The sequence below is a fragment of the Orycteropus afer genome, unplaced genomic scaffold (genome assembly GCF_000298275.1).
Source record: "Orycteropus afer afer isolate SDZICR_OR568_19922 unplaced genomic scaffold, OryAfe1.0 scaffold00011, whole genome shotgun sequence".
Lineage (NCBI taxonomy): Eukaryota > Metazoa > Chordata > Mammalia > Tubulidentata > Orycteropodidae > Orycteropus > Orycteropus afer.
The window spans coordinates 22,235,700-22,256,905 of record NW_006921598.1 but is presented as its reverse complement, the minus strand read 5'-3'; the positions used below and the strand labels follow the sequence as shown (position 1 = coordinate 22,256,905).

The window sequence follows — 21,206 nt, the reverse complement described above, 5'->3', positions numbered from 1 at the left end:
ACTCGTTGGCAGTTATCTCTGTCTATCATCTATCCATCCATCCATCCATCTATCTAAATAAGGACTCTGCTCACTCTTCCGCCATTTCCAACATATCTGTGTTTTTTTTTTTTTTCAAAACTGCCGTTACGATATTTATCTTCATGTACTGAAATTTATTTATTTATTTATACATACATTTGTCTTCATCTGGTTTCCGAACTCCTTGTACTCATCCTCAGCTGTGACCTATTTAATCTTCATATGTTTGGGATCCACCAGAATATTGGAACATGGAACATGCTTAACAAACATGGATTATGTGAATGGGTAAATACATACACAAATGTTTTCACCTGAGGAGGTGGCTGACCCATTCTATTGGATCTTGCCTTGTCAAGGTTTTGAGCATTTTGGTATATGGTTTAGGTCTATTAGACCTGACCATGCTGCATTCCTGTTTTATTAATAAAGGTCAAAGATGAAAAGCAAGGCTATTGAATTGCCTTCTGAACTTACATACAATGAAATCTGTTTCAGAAACTACCTCTTTTAGAAGCTCATTTATCCCAAAGATAGAATTATCTTAGGAAACTTTTGATCTGAATTTAAAAGTTTGTATTTCAAGGCCTTGTGTCTAAAAGATCACTTATCTAATCAAGGAGAATCTTTTCCTCCAGCTGTCTTAAGTGAATGGCATATGCAGTGAAACCTGTAAGAACCAGAACTTGACAAGGTTGCATTGTTTTCCAGGTCTTGCAAGTTTTCTGCCTTTGACAGAGTACAGTCTTACCAGTTTTCTATCACAAGTTTTAGTGGAAAATGTTTGAATTATCCTTCTCTGACAGGTTTCTGCCTTATACAGGTTTTGACTTTCACAGGTTTCACTGTATAATCTTCTATGACATCATCACAGATAACAGGAAGGGACATACGGAGTGGTAGGAAAGCTTTCTGGGTGGCACAGTTACATGCTTAGCTACTAGCTGAAAGATTATTGTTCAAACCCACTCCACAGATGCCTCAGAAGACAGACTTGGTGATCTGCTTCTGAAAAGTCAGAGCTTTGAAAACCCTATGGAGCAGTTCTACTCTGCACACATGGGGTTGCCATGAGTTGAAATCATGGCAGCTAACAAAACAACAAGAAGAGGGTGATATAAATTCCTGTTCCTCCCTGATTACTGATCAGATATGTGCCTGTAAGTGTAACGGTTTAATTAGCTGTTCCTTGTAGTTGTAACTTTTCCATATAACTCTAGTTTTTATTCTTCTGTCTATAAATGTTGAATCTCTCATTTGTTTGCATCAACATTCTATGGTGATGAATTGCTGAGGTGTTACTTTCATAAAAATTGTGACTAGTGCTGTGAATATTGAAAACCTTCAACCAGACAGTTTGAGGTCACCCCAATTCCATGGTAAGCAGTATAACTTAACTGAAATCCACATTGGCAATTGTATATTCATGATACTCATCTGAAGTCTTCATGTATATTCTTCTATATTCGTGATATTCATCTGAAGTCTTCATGTAATATCTTCTGTATTCTTGATACTCATCTGAAGCCTTCATGTCTGCTTGATTTTTACAGGTATATTATTTTACTTTTTCTTTTTGAAAGGTGTTAGAATTTTCTTGGAGTTCTGGCATTTCATCAGGTGTTTTTTTTTCAGTTATTCTGCTCAAAAATTGGTGGGATGTTTCAATCTAGAAACTAGAGGTTATTTTATTTTTAGTTTAGAGAAATTATTTCTTTTAATTTTTTCCCTCTTTTCCATTGCTTCTTTTTCTATAGGATTTTTTTTTTATTGAATTTATTACTCTCATGTTCTAACTTCAGTTACTCTTAACTTATCTAATTTCCGTTTCTTGGTTTTGATGCTCTTTGTGTTCTGGGAGGCGTTCTCAACTTTTATCTTTTAGGTCACCAGCTTGGTTTTTAGCCCTAGTTTGTTCTGTTGTTTAATCTACTTATTAAAATTTGGCAATCACATTTAATTTCCAGGAGCTCTAGTCCGTTGGCTTCTTGTCATTCCTTTAAAAATAGTAGTTCTTATTTTGTGGATGCAGTATATTCTTTTATCCCTCTGAGGGTAGTATTTAAAAGCATTTTTAAAAGTTTATTAAGTTCTATGAATTATTTCTTTGCTCTTCAGAGTTAGCTTTGTTGTTGATTTCTGTTGTCCTCTCTTAGGATTGTGGCTTGGGTTTCCCCCAGAGTTATACAGGCATGTTACCCTATGAATAATAATAATAATAAAAACCAAACTCACTGCCATTAAGTCAATTCCGACTTATTGCGACCCCCTTTGGGTTTCCAAGGCAGTAAATCTTTACGGAAATAGATTGCCCAGTCTTCCTTCTGCTGAGCAGCTGATGGGTTTGAACTACCAACCTTCTGGTTAGCAGTCAAATGCCTTAGGCACTGCGCCACCAGAGCTCCTTAACCCTTTGAATGTTGTTGTTGTTGTTGTTATGTGCTGTCGAGTCAGCCCCGACTCATAGCGACTCCTCCTTGGGTTTCCGAGGCAGTATCACTACAGAAGTAGGATTGCCCAACCTTCCTTCCGAGGAGTGGCTAGTGGGTTTGAACCGCCAGCCTTCTGGTTAGCAGTCAAGTGCCTTAGGCACTATGGTACCAGAGCTCCCAACCCTTTGAATAGGAGGACTAAATTTGTTGTTGTTGTTATGTGCCGTCGAGTCGCCCCGACTCATAGTGAGCCCTCCTTGGTTTCCGAGGCAGTATCACTACGGAAGTAGTATTGCCCAGCCTTCCTTCCGAGGAGTGGCTGGTGGGTTTGAACCACCAGCCTTCTGGTTAGCAGTCAAGTGCTTTGGCCACTATGCTACCAGAGCTCCTAGGAGGACTAAATAACTAAATAAGACTGTGTAAATGGGTGGGTGGTAGCAGAGAAGCAGGCTCTGACTCCTCCGGTGCTAAAGAAGGGAGAGCCTTCAGCATTGAAGGACTTCAGTGTGTCCCTCCAGGGTAAGTTTCCTTTTCATTTTCTCCCTTCTGTATCTGCTATGAGGAAGCCCTGGTGGCGAAGTGTTAAGCACTCGGGTGCTAACCAGAATGTCAACAGTTTGAACCCACCAGCCGCTCCGTGGGTGAAAGATGTAGCAATCTGCTTCTGTAAAGATTACAGCCTTGGAAACTCTTTGGGCAGCTCTGCTCTGTTCTGTAGGGTTGCTTGAGTTGGAATTGACTCCACAGCAATGGGTTTAGTTTTTCTGGGTGTTGATGTGAGGCCCAGAGTAACCACCGACTGGTGTCTTCTCTCAGAGCCCTAGAGCCTTGGGGGCAGTTTTCAGCAGGTAGGCAGTCACATTCTTTTCAGAGCACTTCTTGGAAACTATCTACAGTGGGGAAAGGACATTACATTATGCTTCATTACCTTAATGATTCCCCCATCACAGCTGCTCCAGTTCATTGTACTCATTGTCTCAGACTTGCAGTTCCTTTGGGAATTCCTTGGGAAAGATTGCTCTTCTGTTGTGGGCTGTGGCCTTCCCCTGCTGTTTTCTCTATCAGTCCTGTCCTGTTTGTTTTATGCATTCCAGGTATTTCTTAAAATGGTATTGCTGGTTCCTTCCTGTGTTTAGCATAAAGATTTTCTCTCCTCAGATATCAGTTTGCTTGGGTAGGAGGAGAAGTAGATGTATTTGATTGGTGTGCCATCGAGAAGCACTATGGTCAGAAGTAATTAAGCAAGAGTTGTTGTTTTGTTGTTCTTATGTGCCATCCAGTCGGACCCGACTCATAGCAACTCCTCCTTGGGTTTCTGAGGTGGTATCACTACGGAAGTAGATTGCCCTACCTTCCTTCCAAAGCATGAGTTAGGAATTTATCCTCAGCTTTGGACTTGCTGATACTTTTGTCATTTAGTTTTAAATTTTTTAATTTAAAAATTGCTGAACCAAGCTATTTTAGACAACTACAACTTACCTATCCCACCAGGATTGGTGCTATCAACTAGTTTTTCCTTCTGTATCACATTTCATAAAATAGAATATAGCATTAATGATCCTTAACCACTAAATCAAGAATTTTTTTCAGAGGCTTGAAAGAAAATTAAGAAGGAAGTTCTGCCCATTTTAAGCAGAAGCAGCAGGAGCAATAGCAACTCTTGTAGTCTTAAAAAATTTTTTTTTTTTAAATTTTCTTCCCTTGAATAAATCAAATTTACTTTGGGTCATTTAGAACTAATTGCTTCCTCTTTCTCCTGGTAAGCCACATGTTGTTTTTGTTCCCTTCAGCCTTCTGTTTGGTTATGCCCTTGCCATGAAGGAATAATATAGATCTGTCACTTGATTGTCATTGGCTTAGCTGTGGCAAGCAGTGCAGCTTTTCATAGTGACTGCTGTGGGTTTCCCTCACCATTCTCTTAGGAAATGGTAAAAGGGCAACGAACTTTAAGGTCTTTGTCTCCAATGCTTGTCTAGTCCATAATAGTCTAATAGAAGTTGAGGAATAATGTCCTTAAGTAAGCTTTGTGGAAGAATGAGACTATTGTTAACTGTACCTGTTGTGAGTTTTATCATGAACTTATAAATGTTTCTAACGCTGGTTTTGCATTTGAGTACAAACAGAAGTGTAGGTGATGGTCATTCTTTTTTTTTCCTCTCTTCCTTTATTTTTAAACAGCTCTTTAGCTTGTTTTAATCTTATTATTACAGTATGCAGGTAAATGTTCCATTACTGAGTGAAAGTGCTGGGTTATGTTAATTTCTGTATACCTTATACATCTTTTCTTTTCCAAAGTTGGCACTGGAAACAGTAAATTTTTCATGTTTTGTCTTAGATGTAAGGAAAATACCCTAGCTTCTGAAACTGGGTAATTTTTTTCTTGAATATGATTTGTGTGTCTCTACCCTTCTTCCTGAGTCCCTGGGTAGAGCAGTTAAGTGCTTGACTACTAATAGGATGGCTGGAGGTTCAAATCTACCCAGAGGCACCTCAGAAGACAGGCCTGGTGATCTGCTTCCCACAAATCACAACCTTGAAAACAGTATGGAGCAAGGCTATTCTGCACACATGAGGTTGCCATGAGTCAGAATTGACTTGATGGCTGGCACCTGGTGATTTTTTTTTCACCCTTTTCCAAAGGAGACATTACGATTCATGTTAATATTCTATAGTTACAGAAAATTGACTGTTCTGAAATGTGCAGTTTGTAGACCTGTATTTAAAAACACTTCAGAGAGAGTGCCTTTGACTATAAGAAATTCAGCAAACCTATTTAAAAACTTCATAGGGAGTTTTTAAACTATAGATTTTTTAGGATTTTAGTAGGAACCCAGTATATTTCAAAAAATATAAGCCTGACAAAGGGAACAAATTTGATAAGATAGTGAAATACATTCTTTGATTGGAGAATGCCTAAGGTCATAATATAAAAACTTGTATCTCAGTTTTAGCTAGAACCTAAGGCACTTGACTGCTATCCAGAAGGCTGGCGGTTCAAACCCACCAGCCCCTCCTCAGAAGGAAGGTTGGGCAATCTACTTCCATAGTGATACTGCCTCGGAAACCCAAGGAGAGGTCGCTATGAGTCGGGTCTGACTCAATGGCAAATAACAGCAACAACAACACTATGTTGCTCTTAACTTGTTTCACATCATACAATTTATTATTTCTGAAAGGAGCTATTAATGATTAAGAAGTCATAAATTTTAAATTATCAAACACCTACTCTTTGCCCAGACATTACAAATAAAATAGTTTATCCTCTTCATTCTTTAGGATTCATCAGGCCAATCAAAGCTTTTGAGTGGCCTAACGATTTTTAAAAAAAAAAAACACAATTCTTTGAAACCAGTAAATAATAAAGTAAAAATTGGATCCACTCAAATTTATGTTACTGGTATGATATTGGGAGCTCTGGTAGTGTAGTGCCTAAGGCACTTGACTGCTAACTAGAAGGCTGGCGGTTCAAACCCACCAGCCACTCCTCAGAAGGAAGATTGGGCAATCTACTTCCATAGTGATACTGCCTCGGAAACCCAAGGAAGAGTCGTTGTGAGTTGGGTCCAACTTGATGGCACATAACAATAACAACAACAACAACAACAACAACAACAAAGTATGATATTACTTAAAATGTTGACATGTTAATCATTAATTGGCAAGCATAGCTCATTCATCTACTTAACAAATATTGATAACCTGCTATGTGCCAGCTGTTGTTCTAACATTGATTTTTTTTTTTAATTAGGATTTGGGTGAAGATTTACAGAGTAAATTCACTTTTCATACAGCAGTTCACATATACTTTGTCTCATGTCATTGACCAAAATTTACAATGCAGCAGCTCCCCTCCCACTTCCTCCCCATAGTTACCTCCTCCCAGTGTCCATCCCTTCATACTCTTCTGCACCCTGAGCTATCTCCCTGTGCATAAGCAGCCCTTCCTTCTCCCATGATTGTTCTCTCCAGGGTGTGTGTCTACTTGAGGTAAATGTTTAACTCACATGCCTGTACTTTGTTTGTCTGGAAACACAGTTGTGGGTTCAATTCCAGACCTGAAGGGCAGATCTAACATTGATTTTTAAGGATGATTTATTTTTATATCACTCTGCTTTTATAGTTAATTACTATATTTTTCTGTTTGTCACTTTGGAAGGAGTTGATTACCTTCCTTGAAAATTTCTGAATTGATGATTGGATCCAATTCAATTATGCAGACAAGAAGCCCTCTACCAGTGGGTGATGTGACAGCGAGTTAAAGGCTCATAAAATAAAAATTCTGCTTATAATTTTTATGACACATATACAGAGCAGTTTTTATTTTTAAAATAAGAAATACTATCATTCTGAGATTTTGAAATATCTGAAATTCTACATAATTTTGTTGGTGACTTGAACTCATGAGAATAGTTTGTTCAGTGTGGATTAATGCACAATTGGTAATGTTACATATTTTCTCTACATGTATATTTTCATTCCTGCATGTCAGACTGACATCAGAGATTATTAATCAAATTGATATAAGTAAAGGCCTTTCAAAACTCAGGAACAGGACCAGCATTTTGCTGCTAATTCACAAGTCTTCAATTTTTTCCTCTCATTGCTATCTTTTCCCTTTCTTGTTTAGTTAAACAGGAGAGGGATAAACTTTTCACACAAGTATGTCTAGTCACAAATACTACCTAGGCTGTCCTTTCTACCTGAACACAGCTAACAGTCTATTTAAGACCTACTCTACTGCATGTTCCATTATTTCATAGCATCCTGGAACTCCAAGGGACTTTGATAATATCTGATACAGAGAGGAAGAAGCTGGGTTTAAGGAGGTTATATGAGTTGATCCAGGTCATATAATTCACTCTCACAGTTGATTGAACATGTACACCACTCAGTTTCCCAGAAATAAATGTGTGGCCAGACATTGTGGAAGATCTCTCTTCTTAATCTTGATGAATTAGGCAGGGCCAGACCATCTAAGGCCTTTGATTCCACATTAAGGATTTTAATCTGAATCATAAGAATAATGAAAAGTCTTAAAGGAAGGGATTTAAGTGAAAGGCGATGTAAGCAAATTTGCCTTTTAAAAGATTGTCCTTACTTAGGAGAATGATTTGGAAGTGGGTGAAATTGGACAAGGGTGGATAAGTTGAGGTGTTATTATTGGAAATCTAGCTTGTGGTAAGGAAATGGAGACAGATGTAGAAAAATGGAAAGGTTTAAAGGATATGTAAGATAGTTAGGACTCTGGGTAGTATAATTGGTTGATGTGCTCAGCTGCTGACTGAAAAGTTGGAAGTTCAAGTTCACCCAGAGGTAATTCGGAGGAAAGGCCTTATGATCTGCTTTAGAGAATTCAGCCTTTGAAAACCCTATGGAGCACAGTTCTACTTTGACAGACATGGGGTTGTCATGAGTTGGAATCAACTCAACAGCAACTAGTTTTTAAGGTATTAGCAGTTGAAAGATGAAAGAAGTCCTGTGATGCCTTGGTTTCTGCCTTGTATAGCCAATTAGATGATGGAGCCGTTCTCTGAGAGGTGCAGCTGGCAGGGTGGAAGATCATGAATTATGGTTTAGATACATTATATTTAAGAGTCTGTCAGCAGTAAGTTATCTGGAACTAGAGCTCAGAGAAGAGGTGAGAACTAGAGATCGAAATTTATTTTGAACCATGCATATGAATGAAGTTTCATAAGGAAAATATGTAGCCTGAATTCTGAATAAAGACAGAATGTGTTACAGAAAGGAACAAGTATTTTTCATGTAATGATATATAAAAAGATGGGATAAATCTAGCTGGAGTTTGGCTCTCTTTTGTTAATACATTCAATATAAGCAGCAAATCATCACATAAAGTATGTATTGAACAGGGTTATTCCTTGAACCCAGATCAGTAAAATGTTACTCATTATTTGGAAATAGCTTTATTACAAAGAATATTTGTAGAAATATTTTCAATTCAGGGGATTTTTCTTATATTCTGCATCAAACAAGGAGCTCTGGAGGTACAGTGGCTAACAGTGGTGTTAATCAAAAGGTCAAATGATTTGAACCCACCAGCTGCTCCATGGAAGGAAGATATGGCAGTCTTGCTTCCATAAAGATTACCACCATGCAAACCCTACAGGAAGGTTCTGTTCTGTCCTGTAGGGTCACTGTGATTCAGAATCGACAGGACAGAAGTGGGTTTTGTTTTGTTTTGTTTTCCTACATCAAACATAGACTTCTATTATTGTGGTATAGTTAGGATCCTCCTTTTAAGAAAAATATAATACTTAATATAAAATTGTAGGAGACTCTCTTATATAATACTTAATATAAAATTGTAGGAGACTCTCTAGTATCCTAGATCACATGACTAATTAGGAGCCTCCAAATGTCCAGTTGATATCTTTTCATACAGTTTCTCAAACTTTTCCAAACTCAACTCCAAACTTCCACCTAAAACCTGCTTTTTCTCTGGTCTTTTCCATCAAGTCAGTAAGCTCAGAACTATTTTAATTCCTTCTCTCTAGCCTTCTCCACAAGTGCTCTGGTGGAATAGTGGTTAAGGCATTTGGCTTCTAACCAAAAAGTTGGTGGTTCGAACCCACCAGCTGCTCTGTGGAAGAAAGATGAGCCAGTCTGCTTCTGTAAAGATCTACAGCCTTAGAAACACAATGGAGAGTTGCCGTGAGTCGGAATTGACTCAGTGGCAGTGAGTTTGATTTTTGTTTCAGCCTCCCACACAAATCCATAACCAAGTTTGACAGTTGTACATTCAAAATATACTTTTATCTGTCCACTTTGTCCCTGCTTCCCCTTCTTGCCCTCCACCTCCCCAAACCATTCTCCACACAGCTGACTTAGGTATTTTCTTAAAGTAAACTAGATCATGCTACTCCCTTGCTCAAAATCTTTACATAATTTTCTTTTGTATTTAAGTTAAAATTCATAATCTTCTCCTTGGCTTACAAAGTTGACATATGCTGATCCTTGGTGAACTTGCCAGCTTTGCTCTTCACAAGTGCTGTGCCCCTTCCTGCATGTCCTTGCCCCAGTCTTTCACTTAGCTCACTCTACTCATCCTTCAGAATTTGTCTTAAATGCCATTTTTCGTAGAGGTTGTGGTATAGTGAACTACTTAATGTGGTTCTTCTAGCCATGGTCTTTGTGACTTCCACTAGATGACTGGTTGGAACTATGCAAATGTGAGGTGCTTATGATCTACCAAGGGAATTGGATAGCTTATTAACAATGTAAATAAGGTACATAGCACCCTGTGGGAGTAGGACCATGGAAATAAGGTGTATGGAACCCTAATGTGGGAGTTGATCAGTTTTGTCATTCCACTGGGCTTAAAATGAGCCATTCCAGAAGTGGAAAGGGAGGATCTCACTACCATCAAGACAGAAAGAAAAGCCAGGAGTGGAGTGTGGCCTTGGACCTGAGGTCCCTGTGCTGCCCCTCCTTGGCAGAAAGACAGTGGCAGCAGAGGTAGCAGAACTGAGAGACCAGCACAAGACAGAGCGGTGGGCTTGCCAACACTCAGAGTGAGAAAGTTGAGTGCCTTTGGACAGGACGCTGGCTGGCAGAATAGCATGAAACTATTGGCAGAGCTAACAGAGCTTTGAAACAGTTGTGTAAGCAGGGCAGAGGCCAGACCGAGAGGCCAAGGGCCAGAGAGAGGCATGCTTGTGGGCATAGCAAAGAGAAGGCTGTCCTGATAGAATAATTGTATCAAGCATTTTTGAACCTGAATTGTAACCCGTTGCTTATACCTAATAAACTGCATAATTGTGAGTATTGTCTGTAAGTTCTCTGTGGCCATTGCAATGAATTATTGAACCCAGCACAGAAGTAGAGTGTGTTGTGGGAGGGATGGTTAGTGTCAGAATTGGGGAAAAGGTTGAAGGGTGATGTCTAAATTCCGCCTCACAGGAATCAGCCTTGGGCTGCTGCTGCTGCTGATGATTCTCTGTTCCCTTTGTGAAATTAGAGGGTCAGAGGATGCCACCCTTTTTGCAGAGGTCTTTATTGACTCTCCCTCTCCTGATGTGTTGCTCCTTCTTGGGATGGTCCAGGAAGGTCTCTCTGTGGAAGTGACTGGCAATAGGGCTGATCCTGAATGACAGAGGAGGAGAACAATGTGAAGGAGCAGCCGGTACAAAGCCTGAGGCTGAGATGGCTATGAACTAAAATCATAGGGGCCTGCAAAATCACATGAGATGCAACTTTCTAAATCTTTTGGACAAGAAGCTTCTCCACACTGAGTCAGATACTTCAAAGATTTTTAATCAAATGAGGCATTCTTTGCAAGAAGCAAATCTCCACTCAGCATGTTGTCAACTCTCATTTAGATTCCTATATAGGATTCAGAAGTATTTGTGATGCTATTGGCTTGGTTTAGCAATGGAATTTTAGGGCTCAGTGACTCTGGCATATGAATTGTAGATTAATGAATGGTTGGATAGATGGATCCTAAAAGCAGTAATGGGAATAAAATGTTAATTATGTGAGGGGGGGGATAAAAGAAGTGTTTCTGACCATCTGAAAAATATGTAGAGAGAGACAGACAGACTGACTGACACTAGATTGTATGGTGTATGTGCCCCTTGCATCACTGATTGCCCATAATTACACCTTTACCAAAGGAACTGGAAAAATACTGGGAGGATTGCAGACCTGAAGAATACTGTTTCTGTTAGGAGGTGAGTGGCTGTGAGTAAGGAGTGTGAACAACATAGGCAAGGTTTCTTCTCTGATTTTCCCACAGAAGTTTCTTTTTCAGGTCTGCCATCTTCTGGTCATCATGTCCTTTTTACCAAGACATAAGTTAAAACCTCCATCAGAGATGCTTGAGTACCACCCCTAAGAAAGCTTTTGTACCTCAGCAGTGAGGAAACAGAACCGTCTGATAATGTTTTTATTAAAAAGGCATTCAAAAAATGGACAGAGAGGAACACACTATTTTGTAGAGATTCTGTGTATACAACCATAAAGTTATAAAATGAAATTAATACAATGTAGTACTCACAGAAAATGTTCCACATCCTATTATTGTGAGTAGCGACTGGGGTCGTAAAAGCTTGTATGTAGCCATCTAAAGTGCAGCTATTGTTGTTCTCCCATTTGGAGCAAAGAATAGTGAGGAAAATCAAAGATGCATGGAAAGAAACAGTTAGTCCACAGGACTGATGGGCTATGCGAACCTCAGATTCCACAACTCTGAGACCAGAAGAGCTAGATGGGGCCTGGCTACCACTGACAAATACTCTGAAAGGAATCACATTAGAAGGTCCTGGATACAGTGGGAGAAAAATGGGGAACAAAACTCAAAATCATAAAAAGACCAGGCTGTCTGGTCAGATAGAGACTGCTGGAACTCCTACAGACTATGGCTCTAAGTCACCCTTGAAGCCTAGAAGTGAACTCACCCCTATGGCTCAACTTTCAGCCAAACAATAGACAGGTCTATAAGATGAACAATAACACCAGGGAGGTACACACTTCTTAGAACAATCAACCATATGAAATCAAAAGGGCAGCATTTGCCCATGGGCAAAGTTCAGAAGGCGTGAAGGGATAGGAAGGAAGGACAAAGGAGAATGGGAAACACAGGGAAGAAGTGGGACAAGTGCTGTTACATTGTGGAGATTACAATCAATGGTATGAAACAAAATGTGTATGAATTGTTGAATGGAAAACTGCCTTGCTCTGTAAACCTTTACCCAAATCAAATAAAAACGCTAAAAAAAATACAAACACCATCTTTGCACAATAGAATAGACATTCACTTACTCAGTTATTTGTACATCATTTGTATTATGTACCAACAACGCACCTAGCTCTGTGCTACATGCTGGTGGTGACAGATGAATAGAAATGGACCCAGCTCTTACGGAGTGCATGTTAGTAGATCAGAAGCACACATTTTTATGGTAGGTGTTACATAGTAACAATACAATATAAACTTGTGACACAAAGGATAAGATAATTAGCTGCATCAGCAATGTTAAAAATAGGCTTAGAAATATGAAGAAATGTCACTAGTTTGATACCTTTATTGTGTTTAAAATATATTTGATAAACCTTTATTACTTTTATTGTATCCATATACTATGATTATTTTAATGACTCAGATAATGAGGCATTACAGTTGATGGAGAAGCTGAGAAGGTTTACATTTCAAAAAATTGTATTCTTCAATATTGTCAGCTTGCAACTATTATAGTTTATATAGTCCTGCAAATATGAACAATTTTACAAGCAAATTTCAAGAAGTTTAGGTTTAAATACAATTGTAAAACTTAAAATTGCATTTAAACTTTAACAAATATTTTTATTGCTGGTTAGGTAAGAAATACTTACTGATTTGGGTGAAAAGAAAGGCAGTATATCAAAAGCTGATGACCAGCACAATATCACTAAGGGAAAAGGAATACCTGGAGATGTGGACAAGACGTACAGATATCACATACACAATACTGCATTATCAGTAATAACAAACATTAGTATCAGGGTGGATTCATAGGTAGACAGGCAGGATGATCAGGTAACAGTAGGTGAAAGGGAATATACCCATGACCATATAGAGGTTTAGCAGATGATTTTTCTATATATGCATTTGTATGTGCTATAAAAATTGTCCATATATATATAAAATAGAGTGAACAGGGAGCAAAATTATGGTAACTTCTTAGCCACAACCAAACACCTTGAGGGAGTGAGTCGCTGTGGGCTGTGGGCTCGGGGCCATGGTCGCAGAGGACATCAAACTCAGTGGGCATAACATAGTACACAGAAACATTTTTCTACATCATACTTTGGTGAGTAGCAACTGGAGTCTTAAAAACTTTCAAGTGGCCATCTAGGATGCAACAATTGGTTTCTCTTTGTTCCGAGCAAACGAGAGAAGAAAACGAAAGACACATGGAAACCATTAGTCCAGGGGACTAGTGAACCATGATAACTTCAGCCTACATGACCCTGAGACCAGAAGAACTAAATGGTGCCTGGCTGCCACTGACAACCACTCAGAAAGGGATCAATATTGCACATCCAGGATAAAGTGGGAGAAAGATGTGAAACAAAACTCAAAGTCATAAAAAAAAAAAAAGACCAGCCTTGCTGGTCTGATAGACCCCTGAAACCCTGGCTCCTAGTCACCCTTTGACCCTGAAATTGAACTCATTCCTATGGCTTAACTTTCAGCTAAACAATAGACAGGACTTCAGGGTGAACATTTATACCAGATAGGTGCATTCCTTAGAATAGTCAACTGTAGGAAGTCAGAAGGGCAGCATTTGCACAGGAAGAAAACTCAGAAGGCAGGAATGCACAGGGAAGAAGGACATAGGGAAAGGTTAACCACAGGGAAAAGTGGGAAGAGAGCTGTTACATTGTGGGATTTGCAGTCATTGTCATTAAACAAAATGTGTATAAACTGTTGAATGGAAAATGAATTTGCTCTGTAATCTTTGAACCAAATCACAACATTCATTCAATCATTCATTCTGTTCTAATTCTCATTGGTCAGGGCTATAGTATTTTAACTTTAGATATAAACAACTTCCTTCAAATGAAGCTGCCCCATACTTGGTTTCTTCTTGAGCAAGAAGAATTGTAGAGTGCAAAACATGAATTTTGAGGTCAGTGAGAGTTGAGCCTAAATATTAACTCATGTTTGTTGGCTGTGAAACTTGGGCAACTTATTTTTTGGTCTGAGCCACTCTGAAAAACTCAGTCAACTGTGGTGGAAATTAAATTATATGTTTGTGAACCAGCTGGCACAGAGCTAAATGCCTAACAAGTGCCTATGATCATTGTCCCTTATAATATTTGTCTTTGGAATAAAGTTGTTCAAGGGACTTCTAATAAATTTTAAGACTGTTTTCCATCAACTTAGAATGTGTGTAATATTGTATACGCAAACTTTAAAAAAAGAAATATTTGATGAACCAGAATTCATTGATGGCTTCTCTTGTGAAAGGAGAGAGACAGACAGACAGAGACAGAGAAGATTCTGTATTCAGACCAAAGATAAATGTTATAGAGAATATAGTTTCCTTGAGTTTTATTTGATCTTTTTATTCTATCTGAAATGATGATGTCAAAGAGTCAAACACAAGAGTTCAGAGGGCAGCTCGAGAGTCAAAGTATTATAAGGAAATATGCAAAGACCTGGAGTTAGAAAATCACAAGGAAATAACACACTAGGCATTTCTTAAGCCAAAAAAACTGAAGGAAAAATTCAAGACTTGAGTTGCAATATTGAAAGATTCTGTGGGCAAAATATTGAATGATGCAGGAAACATCAAAAGAAGATGGAAAGAATATACATATACAGTGTCACTGTACCAAAATGAATTGGTTGACAATTAACCATTTCAGGGGGTAGCATATGATCAAAAAGGGATGATAATGAAAGAATAACTCCAAGCTGTGCTTAAAGGTAGCAGTAAAGAACAAGACTCCAGAAGTTGGTGTAATACCCAATGAGATGTTTAGCAAATGGGTGCAATGCTGGAAGTGCTCACTCATTCATGCCAAGAAATTTGGAAGACAGCTACCTAACTGAGCAACTGGAAGAGATTCATCTTTGTGCCCATTCCAAAGATTTCTTTCTTTGGGACAGAATGCAGAAATTATCAAACAGTGCCATTAATATCACATGCAAGTGAAGTTTTGCTGAAGATAATTCAAAAACAGTTGTAGGAGTACATCAACAGGGAACTGCCAGAAATTCAAAATGGATTCATAATCTGACATGGAATGAGGGATATCATTGCTGGTGTCAGATGAATCTTGGCTGAAAGCAGGGAATACCAGAAAGATGTTTGCATGTGTTTTATTGACTATGCAAAGGCATTTGACTGTGTGCATCATAAAAATTATGGGTGGCATTGGGAAGAATGGGAATTCCAGAACATTTCATTGTTCTAATGTTGAACCTCTACATACACAAAAGACAGTTGTTGAAACACAACAAGAGGATACTACATGGTTTAAAATTAAGAGTGTTGCAGGGTTGTATCCTGTTACTATACTTATTCAATATGTACTCTAAGCAGATAACCCAAGAAGCTAGAATGTATGAAGAAGAGCATAGTGTCAAGATTTGAGGAAGACTCATTAACAACCCACGATATGTAGATGACACAGTCTTTCTTGCCGAAAGCAAAGAGGACTTGAAACACTTAGTGACGAAGATCAACAACTACAGCCTTAAGTCTGGATTACACCCTAGCATAAAGAAAGCCAAAATCATCACAACTGGACTAATAAGCTTCATTATGATAAATGGAGAAATGATTGAAATTGCCAAGGAATTCATTTTATTCGATTCCATAATCACGCCTATAGAAGCAGCAGTCAAGAAATCAAACAACGTATTGCATTGGGCAGACCTGCTTCAAAGGACCTCTTTAAAGTGTTAAAAAGAAATGATGTCACTTTGAGGACTAAATTGTGCCTGACCAAAGCCATGGTATTTTCAGTCACCTCATATGGACATAAAAGCTGGACAATGAATAAGGAAGACCAAAGAAGAATTGATGCCTTTGAATTACAGTGTTGGCAAAGAATATTGAATATTGACTTCCAGAAGAACAAACAAATCTGTCTTGGAAGAAATACAGCTAGAATGCTCCTTAGAAGTGAGGATGGCCAGACTTCATCGCATGTACTTTGAACATATTACAGGAGAGGCTAGTCCCTGGAGAAGGAGGACATCATGCTTAGTAAAATAGAGGATCAGAAGACTTCACCAAGATTGACTAACACAATGACTGCAACTGTGGGCTTGAACTTGGCAACAGTTGTCAGCATAATGCAGGACGAGGTAATGGTTCATTCTGTTTGATGGCACCTAATCATGACGACAAACATTCCCTCTGAAGACGTAGTCTCAATATGGAAAACTTCAGCAGAAGAGGTACACTCACACTGACACATGGAGACCTTTACAACGTTCTGTTTACTCAGGCTTTTGTGTGTGTGTGTGTGTGTTTAAGCTTTAGATAACAATATCAAGAGTTCAATTGGGAGGCAGCCTTCTATATTGAAATCCTAGAGTAAAATCACAGGGTAGTGTGATTCCACACAGAAAAATGTTGGTTTTACATTTTAATCTTATCACAAGGATTGAATTAAAACCTTGTTACATTCATCATCGTACTCAGAAAGAATTTTAAGCTTAAGCAGAATAAATCCAATAGATGTATATAGTTCTTCCTTCCCTGGCTAGAGCAATGGTACATTTTTATTTCCATTAAGAAATTATTGAAAACACCAAAGATAAAGATATTTGCCTTTGGTTATTCATTTTATTTTCTCTTCTTCATTTTTCTAGGATTATGACAGTTTTTTTGAATCAAAAGAAAGCAACACAGTCTTTTCATTCTTAGGCCTGAAACCACGGTTGGCATCAAAGGTAAATAAATATTTTCCTATTCTTGTTTTAAAATTTATATTTCTTGAATTGTTATAGTGAAGGTGTTGGGGGGGTGGTATTTATTGTCTCCTACATTTTTTAACATTCACTTTCTCAAATGCATAATTAGAAACTGTCTAGTGTGAGTCCTAGTGGCACAACAGTTAAGCACTTGGCTGGGAACTGAAAGGTTGGTAGTTTGATTCCACCCAGTGGATCCATGAGGGAAGGACCTGGCAAATTGCTTTCTTAAAGGTTACAGACAAGAAAGCCCTATGGGGTGGTTCTACTGTCACATGTGGTCACGATGAGTCGCAATCAACTCAGTGGCAAACAACATTAAGGGTGTTGAAGCACACAAAGAAGTCTGTTTTTTCTTTTTATTTATTCATTCCTATTTTTAATACATTGCTTAATACTTGAGTATTTACTTATGATGTGTACTCCATTCTTCAAAGAATTTAAGGTACCGAAAAGTAGTAGGTGCTTTCTATTTAAGATCCCTTTTGTTGCTTTACATTTTTAAAATAGTAGAATCAAAGCCGTATTATTAGGGATTTTTTTTGTATATTTAACTTATATTGGAAGGGGGATGTTCTGAAGTAACCTTGAAAAAAAAAATGGTGCCGTGCATAAGCTAATCAACGTGTTTTTGAAGCCACATGATTACTTTTTTTTTCTAATGTTTGGACCAGAAATAATATATATCATCACAACTTTGTGAAGCATATGAGTTCACTTTCAGATTAAGAAAGCATATTTCTTAATTGTATAAGCTAATACTTTGATTGTTGTTCCACTATTAAAATGGTAACATTTTTTCTGATTATAAAAATAACCTAGGCTCGTTTAGAAAAATTAGGCAAATACAAAAAAATTATCAAATCACCCCATCTCACTACCAAGAGGTAGCCATGCTAGCATTTTTGGTGTGTTCTGTTGTAATCTTTATATATGTAGTAACTGAGGTTTTAATTGTATTTCAAATCAAGACTGAATTCTAAAGTGTTTGTTTTAACGCTGAATTGAAATGAAAGCACATTACCAGTAACTTTGATGTCTGTAAGTAATAGGTTCTTTAGAGGCTACCCAAGATTTGTACCATCTCTGGAACACCTGTGGGAGGAAGGCAGAGACTGTCAATATTGTAAGTTACATACTAGCATCAGCAGTACATAGCTGATGTGAAATCATGCTTTGTTTTTACATCAGCAAGTCCACAGATGGTTGTGGGTGGTTTCCATTCGTATGGTTTAAGCAGAGGCAAAACCCACATATACGCTATTTAAAGGTTCTTAAAACTACTTTTTATAAAGATGGAATGTTGGCGTACTTGTTATATGTAAATTATAGTATTCTTAGAACACTTTTTATCCAAAGATACTAAACAGTCCAGAATTACCTTAAAAAAAACTAGAAAAAAAAAAAGGATTAGAGAAAATCTAATAGATACACACATCCAGTGGACAACATTGTCTGTATAAGAACATTTTAAAAAAGTACTCTATGCATGCCATCTTTGTTCTAATTTTCCCCAAAGATGTAGATTCCTTGGAGACTCTACAAATTGATATTTTTAGTCTTTCAATAAATTTATTCTCTCACAATTTCTTAGGAAATCCATAATCTATAAAATACATATTCTCAAGTGGCATATGGACATAATATTAAAATTGATTTTGGTGCCAGTGAAGTTCACTTGATTTCAGTAGACCATTTCAAGACAGTAAGGGCCCTGGGCATTCCCCACCCATTCAGCCCATTTCAGGTGCCTGAATCAGCACTACCTGGGCAGGAACACATGGAACCAGAGTGAATATCCATAGTGTACAGATTTTGTACCTCTCTCTCAGGAGCCATTCAGGACCTTCGAGGTTAATAGCAACTCATATCTCATCTTCATATGAAGAAAAACAAGAATATCTTTAGGACTTATACAGCATTTCCTCTCAGTTCCAGTCATTTATTTTGTGCATTGCTAGACTGATTTATGCTTTAAGTTTTGTTTTTTGTTTACAGTTTAAAAACTAGGTCCCAACGATCTTCATCAAATATGTAGTGAAATATAAGGGGACATAATACATTTTTTTTTTTTTTTAATTTTACTGTTATGTGAGCTGCTTCCTCAGAGTAAAACTGACCTTAATGATGTGGATAGAGTAAAGCTTTCGGGACCGCCATTTACTGATGTGGCACAACTCAAGATGAAAACATCCCTTAATGGAATATGGAATGTATGAAGTATGAATCTAGGAAAATTGGAAGTTGTCAAAAATGAAATGGAACGCATAAAGATCGACATGCTAGGCATTAGTGAGCTGAAATGGACTGGTTTTGGCCATTTTGAATCAGATAATCATAATCATAATCATATGATCTACTGTGCTGGGAATGATGAATTGAATGGCTTCTCATTCATCATCACAAAGAATGTATCAAAATCTGTCCTGAAGTACAGTGCTGTCAGTGATAGGATAATATCCATACACCTACAAGGAAGTCCAGTTAATACTACTATTATTCAAATTTGCACACCAAACACTAAGCCAAAGATGAGGAAATTGAAGATTTTTACCAACTTCTGCAGTCTGAAATTGACTGAACATACAATCAAGATATGTTGATTATCACTGGTGATTAGAATGCAAAAGTTGGAAACAAAGAAGAATCACCAGTAGTTGGAAAATATGGCCTTGGTGATAAAAATAACGCTGGAGATTGCATGATAGAATTTTGCAAGATCAACAACTTATTCATTGCAAATACCTTTTTTCAACAACACAAACACGACTATACATGTGAACTTCACCAGATGGAGTACACAGGAATCAAATTGACTATATCTGTGGCAAAAGAGGATGGAGGAGCTCCATAACAAGACCAGGGTCTGACTGTGGAACAGACCATCAACTGCTCATAGCAAGTTAAGTTGAAGCTGAAGACAATTAAAACAAGTGCATAAGAGCCAAAATATGACCTTGATTATATCCCTCCTGAATGTAAAGACTATCTAAAGAATAGATTTGATGCATTGAACACCAGTGACCAAAAACCAGAGGGATTGTGTGATGGCATCAAGAACATTATCCATGAAGAAAACAAAAGGTCATTAAAAAGACAGGAAAGAAAGAAAAGACCATAATAGATGTCAGAAGAAACTCTGAAACTTGACCTTGAATGGAGAGTAGCTAAAGCAAATGGAAGAAATGACAAGATAAAAGAGCTGAACAGAGATTTCAAAGAGTAGCTTGAGAAGACAAAGCCAATTATTATAATGAAATGTGCAAAGACCTGGAGTTGAAATACCAAAAGGGAAGGACACATTTGGCATTTCTCAAGCTGAAAGAACAAAGGAAAAAATTTAAGCCTGAAGTTGCAATACTGAAAGATTCTATGGGCAATATATTGAATAATGCAGGAAACATCAAAAGAAGATAAAGGAATACACAGAGTCACTGTACCAAAAAGAATTGGTAGATGATCATCCATTTCAGGAAGTGACATATGATCAAGAACTAATGGTATTCAAGGAAGAAGTCGAAGCTACACTGAAGGAGTTGGTGAAAAGCAAGGCTCCAGGAATTGACTGAATATCCATTGAGATGTTTCAACAAACGGATGCCCCACTGCAGGCACTCACTTGGCTATGCCAAGAGATTTGGAAGACAGCTACCTGGCCAACTGACTGGAAGAGATCCATATTTATACCCATTCCAAAGAAAGGTGATCCCACAGAATGTGGAAATTATCAAACAATATCACTAATATGGCATGCAAATAAAATCTTACTGAAGATAGTTCAAAAACGGTTGCAGCAGTATATTGACAGAGAACTTCCCGAGATGCAAGCTGGATTGAGAAGAGGGTGTGGAATGAGGGATATCATTGCTAATATCAGATAGATCTTGGCTCAAAGCAAAGAATACCAGAAAGCTATGTACTTGTGTTTTATTGACTATGCAAAAACATTCAGTTGTGTGGATCATAACAAATTGTGGGTAACATTGAGAAGAATGGGAATTCTAGAACACTTAATTGTGCTCATGAGGAACCTATACATGTATCAGGAGGCTGTCATTCGAACAGAATAAGGGGATACTGCATGGTTTAAAATCAGGAAAGGAGTGCATCAAGGGGTTGTATTCTTTCACCATGCTTACTTAATCTGTATGCTGAAAAAATAATCCAAGAAGCTGGATTATAGAAAGAAGAACATGGCATCAGGATTGGAGGAAGACACATTAACAACCTGAGATACGATGATGACATAACCTGGTTCACTGAAAGTGAGGATGACTTGAAGCATTTACTGATGAAGATTGAAAACTACAGTCTTCAGT

General features: G+C 37.9%; 1 protein-coding gene across 1 annotated transcript in view; it reads left to right on the top strand.

The window, feature by feature from the left end:
- Positions 1 to 18,897, top strand: part of SH3BGRL2 (SH3 domain binding glutamate rich protein like 2) — a 33,632-nt gene extending 14,735 nt beyond the window's left edge. The window contains exons 3-4 of the mRNA XM_042782279.1: positions 16,786 to 16,866; positions 18,886 to 18,897. Of these exons, the coding sequence (XP_042638213.1) occupies positions 16,786 to 16,866; positions 18,886 to 18,897 (93 nt within the window). The remainder of the gene's footprint in view (positions 1 to 16,785; positions 16,867 to 18,885) is intronic.
- Positions 18,898 to 21,206: the final 2,309 nt, after the last annotated feature.